The sequence below is a fragment of the Oryctolagus cuniculus genome, chromosome 5 (assembly GCF_964237555.1).
Source record: "Oryctolagus cuniculus chromosome 5, mOryCun1.1, whole genome shotgun sequence".
NCBI classification, from domain to species: domain Eukaryota; kingdom Metazoa; phylum Chordata; class Mammalia; order Lagomorpha; family Leporidae; genus Oryctolagus; species Oryctolagus cuniculus.
Window position 1 is genome coordinate 47,056,620 of NC_091436.1, and position 13,992 is coordinate 47,070,611.

The 13,992-nt window shown below is 33.0% G+C and overlaps 1 protein-coding gene across 1 annotated transcript in view; it reads right to left on the bottom strand.

The window, feature by feature from the left end:
• Positions 1 to 3,082: 3,082 nt before the first annotated feature.
• CLVS2 (clavesin 2) overlaps positions 3,083 to 13,992 on the bottom strand; it is a 76,501-nt gene continuing 65,591 nt past the window's right edge. Inside the window, exon 5 of the mRNA XM_002714800.5 lies at positions 3,083 to 9,964. Coding sequence (XP_002714846.1) covers positions 9,877 to 9,964 — 88 coding nt within the window. The 3' untranslated portion in view covers positions 3,083 to 9,876. The remainder of the gene's footprint in view (positions 9,965 to 13,992) is intronic.

The window sequence follows — 13,992 nt, forward strand, 5'->3', positions numbered from 1 at the left end:
ATGGTTAGGTATGACAGTTTAATAGAAAATGTGAACACAACAGGGTGAAAGTTATTAAAATCAACAACATCACTAGGTACAATAAGGGTAGTTGAGATTTTGGCTCAGCATTCTCTTAACTAGTTGTGTAATTTTCAGCAAAACCTTATAGGTCTTTACATACATTAATAAAATGAAAGATTTGGATTATCTCATGTCTGACGGATCTTCAGGAAGTAGCATCTATTATTTTCAAAAAATAATATAAGAGATAGCTTTTGGCTAAGATGAGGAATAATATTTCCCAACATGTTAATAACTACCTGTCTGGCAGTCTTTATTAGTCAACTTATTGCCAAATTTCCTCATAATTATTCAAAATATTAAAATATGTATGTAGAGGCTAGCACTGTGGCATAGCAGGTAAAGCCTCTGCATTAACATAGATACTCTCATTTAGTGACTTTCTAAAGAAACAGAAATAGTCCATGTTTCTTTAAAACATAATATTTAATAATATTAATAATATTTCTCCTGATTATTTCTAAATAAGTTAAAATAAATATCCATAGTAATCTTTTACTCTCTTCATACTTTTAGACTTTATTATGATGAGTTTCTCAAGCTCTTTTATAATCTAACAAAACACCCAAAATTCTCATTAAATACCACATATTATCAGGAAATTATCCTTTTAATACTACCTCAATTCCACCTCTAGATCAATTGTTAGGGCTTTCTTTAACTTTGTCTCATGAATTGAATCCATCAACGGAAACTATGGGTTTGTGGTTTGACTATAGATAAAAGGAAACTACAGGTTATGTGGAAATAGCAAATGGTGAAATCTGATTCTTTTTCTTTTCTACTAAAAAATCATGTTTACTTTTCAGTTATAAGAAATTAGAGTAGTAAAAAAATTCCCTTAAGAGAAGTAAAATTTTCAGGAGCTGGAACATCTAGATGAATCTGAAAAACTCTTTATGAGATGCATTTGTCCTGAATATCTGCTACCTTGGAAACAACTTCTAGTTCCTAGCTGGGGAACGAGGACCATGTAACAGCAAGAGCCATCCCCAAACACCATGACTTATGGGAGACTATATTGTGATTTTGCCTAGAAAGAAGGCAGCCAGGTTTCCAAGAGATTATAAAACAAATCTAGCTATTATTGCTTACATAATTATGACTTCATTTTACAGACGAGAAAAGTGCCAGAAATGCTACATGAAATTTGTACATCCTCATCACACTTATAGCATTTTATATATTTTGCTTAGTGTGTCTTCTGGATTAGAATATGGATCTCAGAAGGGAAGGGCTTTTTTGTTTGTTTCTAAACCCTTGGTACCTAGAATAGTGCTTGGGACACAGTGCTCAATAAACTCAAGTGTAAAATGTAATAAGCTGAAATCATCATCCATTTCAATCAGTTGCTTTACATGAAACATTTTATAACTACCATTTTTTGGTATATTTATTTCATTTCTATTATAGAGTTAGAAGAGTGTCAGTATCTCTTAAAAATGGGGAAATTCTTAATAGTGACTTGAGTTTATAACACTTTTTTAAATACATTTAATTAAGTAAACAAGTGCAAAGTAACCAGATATGATAAAAGTTCATTTTAAAACATAATTCCAAATATTAGCACCAATTTTATATCTATATGCTTTAATGATAAACTTATCCATAGCTATTTGATATGTTTCTTAAATTTATAGGAATTTAGTTTATTATTTAAACCTAAAGTGCAAATATACAAACCCATATTTCTGAATCTAAAATTTCATTTAGTGATATCATATTTAACCGAACTCCATTCATTATCAGAAATCAACAGACATAAGACAGTTCCTTTTTAAAAAGGAAATGAAACATTAATATTATAGTTTAAAGGATATAATAATGATTTGCTTTGTAAAATTTCTAAATCCATCATAAACAGATGTATATAATAAAATTTACTAAATAACATATTCTTAGGATCTAATCATAAAATTAATTATGACAGGAAGCAAAATTCAGTAGAACAGAACATGGAGTACAGTATCTGCCATACACTGTGTATTCTTGAACTTGAAATTTCAACCCTTTATTTAGGAAATGATGATAAATACATTTTTAAAACTAGCATAGGGATATTACAGACGTTAAAGATCAATTAATAAAAAACACAAGAATTTTCTTGAGCAAATGCCATTGTTCTCCTCTTTAAACAAGGTTTTCCAAAGTATGTTTTGACCCTGATTGCCATACATTTGTATAACTGACAAGAAACATAGTTTGTATCAACAAGTTCAACATAATACACAAAAAAGAAGCAGAGCCCTTACTCACCACAAAGCCACTATCAGACCGATTGACTTCTGAAAACATTTCCAAATATATATCCTTATTTTTCAGGCTATGGTTCCTTCTTCAGTATCATCTGACAAGTCTTTAGTTTCAGTGTCTTAGTAATAGGAGGTCTGGTAGGTGATTGGAGGATTGAATTATTATAAGATGGGGAAAGGCACAATAATGTAGTTGAGGAAAATATTCGGTAAGAATGAAAAGTTAAAATCAGAAACCCATCATACCAAAAAGTAGTACTGAATATATGTGGTTACTGAAATTATGGAGTACTCAGTCCAACTAGAAAGAAAGAAAAATCTGGTATGCTTGATAACAGGAAATATAATTGTCAGGTTCTGAAATTGATAGCTGAAATTCAAGAGGAGAAAGGAGAACTCTGAAAATCCTGTTAAGACTATATGTGTAGGAGCAATTCTATCATTGTGTCAGGACTGTAATTATCAGGTTTTTTAAAAACTCAAATATCAAGCCTAACTGTTGGAAGACTTGTTAAAAGGGTTTACAGGCTAAATGGTGATGTTATATAGAATCAGAGGTCATGGAAAGAATCATGAAATACCAAAAATATTTCCTCATTCATTTTATGATTGTGTCACAGAAGAACTGAACACAATTTCTTTTCCAAATCGTCATCTTTTTTTTTTTCCCCACTTCTAGTAAAAGTAACTATACACACATATTCTTTTTTAATTGGCTTCCAATACTTCAGAGATTGTGGTCTGTCAACTCTTGTAATTTTTTAAAATTGGAACTAACTAGGATAATTAATGAAGAATAATTCACCATGGTTTTGATCTCAAAAGGGCTTTTCATTTGAGATATCTCATAGCCTCAAGAGTCAAGTGTACCTGAGAGAAATAAGAGTAATTTTCAAAGACAAAACTGAAACACTGATGCCATACTTGAGCTCTGAGAGAGAAACCAGATTTGGGCAAAGAACATATAATTTTTGGTTCATGATATTATCATCACTAGAAAGCAAAAATGTCCTCTTTGAAGAATAATAATAATATGATGCTTTTAAGAGGAAAGCTGAAAAAATTCCTTTAAATGTATTTCACTGATAACTATATAACTTGCTGAACCAAATCAAGATCTTTATGGGATCTTTAGGGATTTGCTGTTAAATTCCAGGTATTGTTCAAGGCACTATTATTATGACAGTAAATGGACAGAAAAAAATCCCTGTGTGTATGGAGTTCATATTCTGTCAGGAGAAAATGTAAAATACAATAAATAAATAAGCTGTATGGTATATCAGATGATAAATTCAATGGAGAAAATGTGGAACATAAAAGGCAACTATTAAGGACCATAGAGCTCGTTCCTTTTAAATAGGGAAACAGAGTCCTCATTAAGAAGGTGGCATTGAGTAAAGGAATTGAGTAAAGGAATAAACCACACAGATATCTGAGAGAAAGAAGGAAAGAGTGCAATTCCCTTAGACAAGTTCATTAAGTTCCTGGAACAGTAAGGATGGCAGCTTGGCAAGTGAACATAGAATTAGAGAGAGATTTGTAAGAGGGAAAAAAAAGGCAAGGTCTTGGGTGAGAGGATATTAGAAGCAAAGCTTAAAATATTTTGCGAGGCCAGCACTGTGGCACAGTGGGTTAATCCTCCGCCTGCAGTGCCAGCATCCCATATAGGTGCCAGTTCTAGTCCCGGCTGCTCCACTTCCAGTCCAGCTCTCTGCTATGGCCTGGGAAAGCAGTGGAAGATGGCCCAAGTCCCTATGCCCCTGCACCCATGTGGGAGACCTGGAAGAAGCTCCTGGCTCCTGGCTTCGGATTGTTGCAGCTCCGGCTGTTACAGCCATTTGGAGAGTGAACCAACAGAAGGAAGACCTTTCTCTCTGTCTCTCCATCTCACTGTCTGTAACTCTCTCAAATAAAATAAATAAAATCTTTTAAAAATATTTTACAACTATTTTCACACTGTACAGACCAAAGCGCCAGCCCAATGAGAAAGTATGCTATTCTGCTCTACTGCTGCTTACTAATTTCATATGAAGCAGCCTCAACAACATTGTCTGATTTTGGCGTTTACTCTTTCAGAAGGTTTGAGAAAAACAAAAGGATTTGGGTTACATTTTTAGAGGTGCATTCGTGCTAATGTGTTGAAAATTGACTCTACAAGCTAAAGGAAGAAGTAAGCAAACTCATTTTAAGATTTTCAAAGTATTCCACATGACAAATGTTGAAGTCTAATACCAAGGAAGTAGTCAGAACGTGAGTACATTTTGATGGACAGCCAACGATGTGGGCAAGCTGACCGAACGTGACTTTGAGAGAAAGAGAAGGAGATGACAACAAAGTTTTCATCCTTAGAAACGTTATGTTTGGAATTGACATTTAGTGAGGTGAAGAGGTTAATGGGAGGTGGGGTTCAGGGAGAGGATGGACAAGTTTGGTTGGGAAAATGTTAAATTTTACATGGTTGTTAGACATTCAAGCAAAAATGTTAGTTACACAATTGCAAAAGGAAGGATATTACCAAGCTTCTCCAGGAATTCAAGATTCAAACATCATTTCATAAATTTCTATCACTAAAACCTTATATTTTTAAATTTTTAGGTAATAATGTATGTTAGCATGCAAATAGTTCAATCATATGAGTGCAAATATATATGTTTAAACATAGCATTTTTTCTTACAAGGCAAGAAAGTGTGTGATGTGTGTCTTATCTTTGCACAATATCAATTAAAGGGGAGAGAGCATACTGTTCTATGAGAAAGAAGTGATGCTCAGAGGAAGGAGTTCATGCTCATGGATACACCCCACAACTCAGCCTTCTCATCACTTCCTTGTGGACTCTTTTCATTGGCTAAGTGTTTAATATTTATGTTAGACACCCTTGACATTATATATGCATATATTTATGTTTTCATAAGTGATAATATTTCCCCCTTGATCCTTCAGAAAGGAACACACCATTTTTGAAGACCATATCTCTGGCTTCCTTGCATTTGTGGTTGGCATGGGCTTATTCTCACTCAGCATACTTCTGCAGTGACTGCTGGAAACTTGGCCCCTCCTCATATGGTTACACAAAGAATCAGCAGTAACCATTCTCATTGACCTCAAAAGCTGTAACGACCATTTGTGCCCCCAAAAATTCATCAGGTTTATTATACATGATTCCAGCTAAAGACAATCAGGTTTTTCTATTTCACACTACGTGATTTTCATCTAAAGATAGGGTAAATGAGGGAAACTCATAGATGATGCAAATGTATATTTATTAAGCATTCTTTTTTCAAATTAGGCTGAATATTTTTACTTGATATTTGACCTGATGTAATTTTGGTAGGAGTCATTTGAATCAACTTTTTAAAATAATTCCAGTGTCTGAATTTAATCCAATAATTTTATGAAGACATGTGGAAAGCTTATTTTATTTACTGGTCATTCCTCTTCCATGTGCAACTTAAAAAGTCTACTTCTTCATTTAAAGCTAACTTTTGAAAGTTTTTCTAGTAGTTGTAGAATATAAAATATAGGAAACAGCATTTTGATAAAACAAATCTATGTTCCATACGTTTGTAGATAATTTGTTAATTTTTGTATGATCTGATGGCCTCACAAAGTTAAAATACAGTAATATGTTTTAGGCTATATATCTATAGAGCTGATATCAAATCAAATATGCCTAGGAATTTATTTCATGTCAAACATGTAAATACTATCTCTGAAAGTTCAAATATCATGCCAGAATTATTCTTATTTTGTGTGTTAAAAATTTTCTGAATGTCCTTATAGATGATGGCAAGTTTTAAAGTAGTAATTAATAAATACACACCAAAAAATAGAAGCAAGCAATATTATGAACCAACCAGACACAATAAATCTTTAAATAAAACAACAGAAAAGTACGCAGATTCTCCACAGGTTTTCATAACTTCTTTTCAGGTCGACAGGCATATCCATAAATGTATAGGTTGTTTGTAGAAGCAAGGGATACCTGAGCTGGAAGACATGCTGCCATAACTCTTCTTTTTGTGAAAAGTCATAATCATGTGTCCAGACATCTATAATAACTTTCAACTTTCTCAATACAACAGAGGGACTTCTATTTCCTCAGGAATATTACAGGAACTTCAAATGTTTACTATAAGTGACCTAGTTAACAATATTAATGAAAGCCTAGTTGCTTGGTTTTCCTGCTTATGAATAAATGAATTTTTAGGACTATGAAATAAGCAAGCATTTTACATGAAAAGCTTTAAGGAATATCTCTGCCTGTTGAAATAAATCATACATATCCATTTCAAAACTTGCTTGCAAAACTCTAATACTTGTATATTGTTTTAGCACAGTGCCAGGTTTATTATTAACAGGTATTAAGTTACTGTACTGAACTTAAACAATAGAAATTTAACACTTTATGAGAATACTCAAAGCAAGGCCTCAAATATCTTTCTTCAAATTATATTTCACCCTTACAATACAGATTAATGTGTTTATTTTTCGGAGAACAGTATAAATAAACTCCATATGCCAGCATCATTGCCTTACTCCATTTCTAAAGAGGCACTTCATATTTCTTAGAGTATATTTTCTTGATAGTCTCTTCCTTTTTAAATAGCAGTCAAAAATGTGTGTAAATATCACTGACAATGTGATAAGAAGAGCTATTTATTTTTAAACCAGCTTTGGAAGCAGCTGCCCCTGAAACAACAGGAAGAAAGAAAAGAGATCAGAAATAGAAGGTGAAGCAGGCAGAGCGACAGAAGTAAATGGACTATTGGCCTACACCAAATCAATTGTGGTAATTCTGTAAAGTACAAAAATCTCAAGTAATAAGATGATTAAAAAGCAAATCATTGTTCTCCAAGTAGAGAGACAAACTCATCAGAGCAAATACTTTGGAAGAGAGAGAGAGAGAGAGAGAGGGCAAGTGAGAGAGAACATACTATTGCAATTAAAACAAAACATTATAGGGTACTTATTTACTTGATTACATAATAACAGACATAGCGATGTGACACAGAAAATCACATGAGGGAAAAATTTCCAAACACTGCTAGTTAACTGGTGCTGAGGGCAAAATTTATGAAGTTGAACAAATATCCCTTGACTAAGCAGCTTCACAAACATTACTGGAAAATGAGTTTATTCACAGTCTGAGCTAGATAGAGCATTTTCAAAAGGCATCACTGTTGTAATGTGTTCACTCATTTTGAAATATTTCGTACAACCTAGCCAACTCTCAATTGCTCACTTGAAGAACAGCCGTGTAGCAATTCCAGTGCAATTTCCAAATGTAGGTTAGGCAAAGAGTATGAATGGTATTTATAATTAGATAGATACACAGATAAAATATGACTTTCTAGTCATATATAATACTAACTTCAGGATTTGGGAAAGAAGTTGGGTATGTTGGTTGACATTTGAAGCTGGTAGAATTCTGAAACCTGGCAACAAATGGTGAACATCAAAAGAAACTCATGAGAATGAACAACTGACTGCCCTTCTGTAATTACATTTACTTTTACTTCATTCCAATAGATCATACAAGCTAACACTTGTTTATATAGCATATAAAGCCCAAAGCTATAAAATGTGTGTCAGGTGGGCAAAAAAATGAGGCTAATTACTAGGGATCTCAGAAAGATTGAGAATTGCTGTGAATTCTTATCCCCAGTTCACCCCAATCTCTGTGATAGTCACAGGTGGAATAGAGTACCTGGTAGTCATAATTATGAATTTAACTCAAGGTTCACATTGTTATTATGGTATCTTTCACTCATGTTAATTTATGTATTTTTATTTCACTAGTCTATCGCTGGACTGGAGATTGGTATACTGACCTTGTTTTTAAGGTTTTGACAGTAGAATTATAACTAGAGTATTTGGAGTTTTTGGCTACAAAGTGTGTGGAGGCCTTTACTTCTGTTGGTTGCCAAGAGTTCTTAGAGATACTTTTCTCTTTCAAAAGAATATTTTAATGATAAATTCTCAATCTTAAAATTCATCACATTGAAATGATGATAAAAATCATTCTTTTACACTTTGGAATTTGAAATTTAAAATAAGATTTTCAGAAGTAGCTACAACTATAGAATTCTTATGAAATAAAAATTTAAATAATAAATGAATTCTAAATATAGATTTAAATTAGTATAAACTGTCTTAGATGCCCTCAGATGCTTTAATTTCACCTCCTCATATATCTCCTCAATGCAATACATTCTTTCAATATTTTCTGAACAGAAATGTGTACACACAGAATCATTATGATAATTAAAGTATGAGAAAAAATCATTTTACTTGTCACTTGACATCTACATTATGTTGAAATCTCTTGACTCTTTAAAGGAAAAATATATGCCACTAAAGTGGCACATTTTCAAGACTGCATTATAAATTAAATGGATTATTCCATTAATAGATACACTGAGAGTATATTTCACTATTTCTCATTTTCATTAACTTCAGAAGGTGAAGTGGTTGTCTAGTGTTCATATCTCATTTAATTATCTATAACATACATCTCTAATACCATTGAATATTTGTGATTTATTTTATAAGCTTATCACATCAAGGATTGATTAGAGCTCATTAAAAATATATACGTTGTGGGTGTGAATATATATATATTTTTTCAACCAGTGCACAATAATTATAAATTAGCCCCTTATCTGTGAGTGGCAAATTCTATGTTCAAAACTAGCTTTCAAAACATTATTCATATATGAGTTCTCACTCTCTTGATTAGAGTGTTGGGAGGAAAATGTTCTTAAATTTATCAGATAGGGATACCATAGGGTCTCGAAACAAGGGCACATTGTGAAGACAGTAGTTTTAAAAGAATCCACTCTGTTGCAGAGTTCCACAACATAATTGGCTAAACATTTTCTTTTTTCTTTTTTCTTTTTTTTTTTTTTTTTTGCAAAACTCCAGAATCAAACAACATAGAAGAGTTCACGTGTTCAGTTCACCAGCTCATCTGCCATTCTTTGCTCCAAAATGTAAGGCCAGTGATAGTCCCAGGATACAATTTCTCTGAAATGAAAATCACTAGACAGGAGATACATTAATCATAATAATTGCCAAGAATTATTCAGCCCCCTGTGTCCATTCAAAGTTGGTCTTTATATTGATAATTTTAGAGAAAAACAATAAAATGGTCACTATGGTAGCTGAAATATGGCTCATAGGAAACAGGGCTACATTTAATTAATTTTTGTTTATGTGTCTTCTCTGCTTGTTGTTAAAGTTAATATCACTGGCACCGACTTTTGAGTCATTCGTTTTCCATTAAATTATTACCAAAATTTACAAACTTGGCATGAAGAGTACATTATATTTACAATGAACTTGGCACTTACAGAATAAATTATTGACTCTCTGTTTTATTTTCCAGCCCAGGTCACCTATGGTTCAGGCAAATGGAAAAGCCTGGTGCTTTATCATATATTAAGCTATATTAACATCAATAAACAGGTCTCCATCTGGTAATTCCTCCACAGTGCTGTCCCTGTTGCTGAAAACCAGTACCTTCCACTTCTAATCCACAGGAGAGATGTAGAGAAGTTATTAGTCCAAAGAAAGCAAAGGTTGCATGTTTTCTTCCTCAGTTTTATCCATGCGTTTTAGTACTGTAGGATCCACCACTGACTGGGATCTAGAAAGGATTAAGTCAATGTCAGCGAGTTATTAGCAAGTAATCAGCCACATGACATTCTCTTCTCTGTCTTTTCCTTGTCATTAATTCTCCCATGGATGAGGATAATCCTTCCCTACATCAAGGAATTCATGAACTGTGTATGTTGCACATTTAGAGAAAAACAGTTATGGTGGTGGTATGCATCAGTGTGAGAAAACAATCCCCCTTTGACCCTTAAATAAAGAGTGAGCAGCAAAAGATTCTAAACCCACAGTAATAGGCTTAAGTTTGCTTATTAATGGAAATAGTGATGACAGCATCAAAAAAAGAAGAGGTTTTGTTTCTTGTGTAATTTTTTTGCATTGAGCAAGATTCTTTTCTTTGTGACAAAGAATTTATAATTTAGAACAGATTTTTTTCAATAAAATATCTCAAATGGAAAAAAAAAATACTACTTTGAAATGATTATGGTAAATTAAATAGAAACTGTGGAAAGCCTGATTCCTACTTTCAAGGAATCTATAAAATAATTCAACATGAATGCGCATTTTTAACTTTCATTTTTATCATTCATTATCATGTCTAGTTAAAAAGCAAAATTTAATGCGATTTAGTTAAACTGCCCACCAAAACATCTAAATAAAACTATCTTATTCTTGCAAGTTTTATGAAATAGTTATGGGTTTTTAAAGACCAAAAAATTCTTTTGCTTAAGAAGCAACACTTTGAGATTTGAAAAGCACATAATTTGAAAATTCTTTACACAAGTTTTGATAGCATGTGGGACTTTGTGAAATAAGCCAGTCCCAAAAAGATAAATATAATGTTTTTTCTGATATGTGGCAGTTAACAGAGAATGCAAAAAAGTAAGCATGAAATGGACATCATATGATATGATTGTTATTTTTAGTCCTTCTTTGTATTCCTGTGGAACTGTGGTCTTACGTTTTACTTGTTGAATATCATGGTTGGTGGTGAATTAAGTGTGGATAAGAATGAACTTAAATATGTCTGCAAAAATCAAAGAAAAGAAGGAAGGAGGAGTATTGAGGGAGGAGGAAGGGAAGGAAGTATGATAATCTTCCCAGAACTATACCCACAAAATGCATGAAATCTGTTCTCTTTACATTAATAATTTAATAAAAGAAAACATGAAAGTGAGAAGGAGAAAAATCGATGAAACAAGATACTATTGTGCAAGAGGCTGCCATCCTAATAGCTGCAGCATTAAAGAAGCAGCTGCCCTTTCAAAATTCTCTTGGATAACGAATTCTTCTGCTGCTGCTGCATTCCAGCCATTTGGCTTTTGCTGTGGCAGTGTGCCTCTTTGCAGACCTCATTAACTTTTGAAGAGAATGACTATAAGCTAAAATACAACTGAACACACTAATGAAAAAGAACAGCAACGGAACTAATTATCAAAGAAAGATAATTACAGGATTAACGGATAAACTGACTCCTTCATTTAAATAAACTTAAATTCATTTCAAAAGACGGAATGGAAATAGTAATGACAGCATCAAAAAGAGAAGAGGTTTGGTATCTTATATAATTTTTTGTATTTTGTCTCAGTATTTAATGGGCATTAGAAAATCTCAGAAAGGAGACTGACAAAAGTTTTGTTGGGTATTTGTAAGAGAGAAAAAAGAAAGAAGGAGAGAAGAAAGACTACAAAGAGGAGGAACAGGGAAAGAGGAGGGATTTTGTATCTTTTTAATTCAATGATGTCTAATTATTTTGGGAAAATAAACTTGAATAGAATATATTTTAACAAAGTGTACAATTGCAAAAAAATGCTTAGTATTTAGGTCTTTAAAGCAGTCTTTAAGTAAGACCCATACACTCTGCTGCACAATAAGATCTCATTGTCATAATTCCTGTACAATAAATTATTTTCATAATGAAAGAATGGTTATTTTCTTAGAATTATATCCATGAAATACATCAAATCTGATCTCTTTATATTAATAAAAATTTAAAATGGATAGTATAATAAAACAGATTTCAAAATGAAAAGCAATGAGAATAATGGAGAAAGAAATTCTTATAAAATACCTGAAAAATTCTCATAAAATTAAATCAATTCTATAAATGTTAAGATATATTCTGATTATATCCAAAAAGTATACAACAAAACTCTTCAGACAGCACAGGATACAGAATTTAAGTATCAGCCAAATATTCTATTAAAACATACATCATAGAGCCCCTTCTCTCTTTCTCTCTCTTTCTCTCATTTTTTGTCTATAGAATATATTAGAGGATATGAAAATTTTAACAAAACTACATGACACTGTTCAGCTTGATCAAATTATTAGCTTGGTTTTATCATGTATTACATTGTTAGATGATAAATGCTAATGTTAAACAATTCCTCAAAAAGCAGGAAAAAAACTGGCAGAAGCACTTTGTGATTAAGATTTTTTTGGTATTTGGTTGTTGCAAGCATACTGTATCTTAGACCAAACTTTTCCCCTTTATTCTCTTAAATGACATTTAAGATTACTTGTGTAACAGTATAACTATAAATGAATTGGGTTATCCCAGTTTAATAGAAAGAATTGTCTATCAGTAATACATCACATTCATCTGTCTACATAGCTTCAGCAGTCCTTGTAATGAATATTTTTTCTGTATTTTTTAAAAAGATATATTTATTTTGAAGTATGAGAGAGAGAGAGAGAGAGAGAATCTCTCATCCACTGGTTCACTCCCCAGAAGGCTGCAATGGCCATTGCTGGATCAGGTTGAATCCAGGAGCTTCATCTGTATCTCCCTCATAGGTTTCAGGGCCCAAACACTTGGGCCATTTTCTGCTGCTCTTCTCAGGCCATCAGCAGGTAGCTGGAGTGGAAGTGGAGCAGCCAGGACAAAAACTTTACCCAAATGGTTGCCAGCATCTCAGACAGTGGTTTTGCACCTTGCACAGTAGCCCTGGCCCCCTACTTCTTGAAAATCAATATCTTAACTTTTGGTGTCCATTCATTCAGTTATTATACATCTGTAATATCATGTTTAAGAGGCTAGATTTGGGACAGACATGAATATTGATTCCAGTTTCTATGAAAGCAATTTGTTAGCTCTGTTTTCATGGAAAGGTTTTTAGACTTGAGGCTTTTTTCTTTTATTTATAAAACACCTACATCATGTAGACAAGGTGAGGATATTATGTAAATATGCATACACAAATACAGCACAGATTCTGTCACATAGGTAATGAAAGTGGTCAAGGAAGCAGATCATTGGACACTATTGCCTGTGAACCAATATTAGCATTGCTATCCTTTAGTTACACAAACTATTTTAGTCAACTTTCCTGTGTCTTGGTCTCCTCATAAATATAATGGAGATAGTATCACCTTAGAAACTGCTTTGATGCAAAGCAAATGAGTAAATATATATATATATATATATATATATATATATATGTCACTAGAATAGGGGTAAGTGTGTAGTGACAACAAATGTTTAAAATTTTTCAATAAAACCAGAGGTTCGCTTCACTATAATAATATTAGTATTGTTCACAGCAACTGTTAAACACCAAACACTGTCCAAGGTGCTGAAAACGTCAAATAACTCTCCAAATCTAAAACATTCACAACCTTGAAAACTTCCTATCTCTTCACATGAAAATGCAACTCCTTCCTAAAATTTATGTAGGAAACCAAAGTCATCTTCTTACAAGTCTTGTTAACTTAGATCAAAAGCAGGATTACACATAGTAAAAATGGCTGTTCTCCCCATTCTCCCTTCTTCTCTGGAGGCACTCCATAGAAATCCTTGCTTCCTCAGCCTAGAATTATATTTATTTTTTAATTTCCACTTTACATGAAAAGCATAGAGATAGAAGTGGATAGAGAAAGATACATAGAACCTTCCATCTCCTTTTTTACTTCCAAAGGCCCACACTTCCCAGGGCTAGGTCAGTCCATTTCAGTAGACAGGCACTGAATCCATGTCTCCCATGTTAGTGGCAGGGCCTCAAGTGCCTGAACCATCACTTGCTGAATCCTAGGGTGCACAATATCAGGTATCTGGTATTG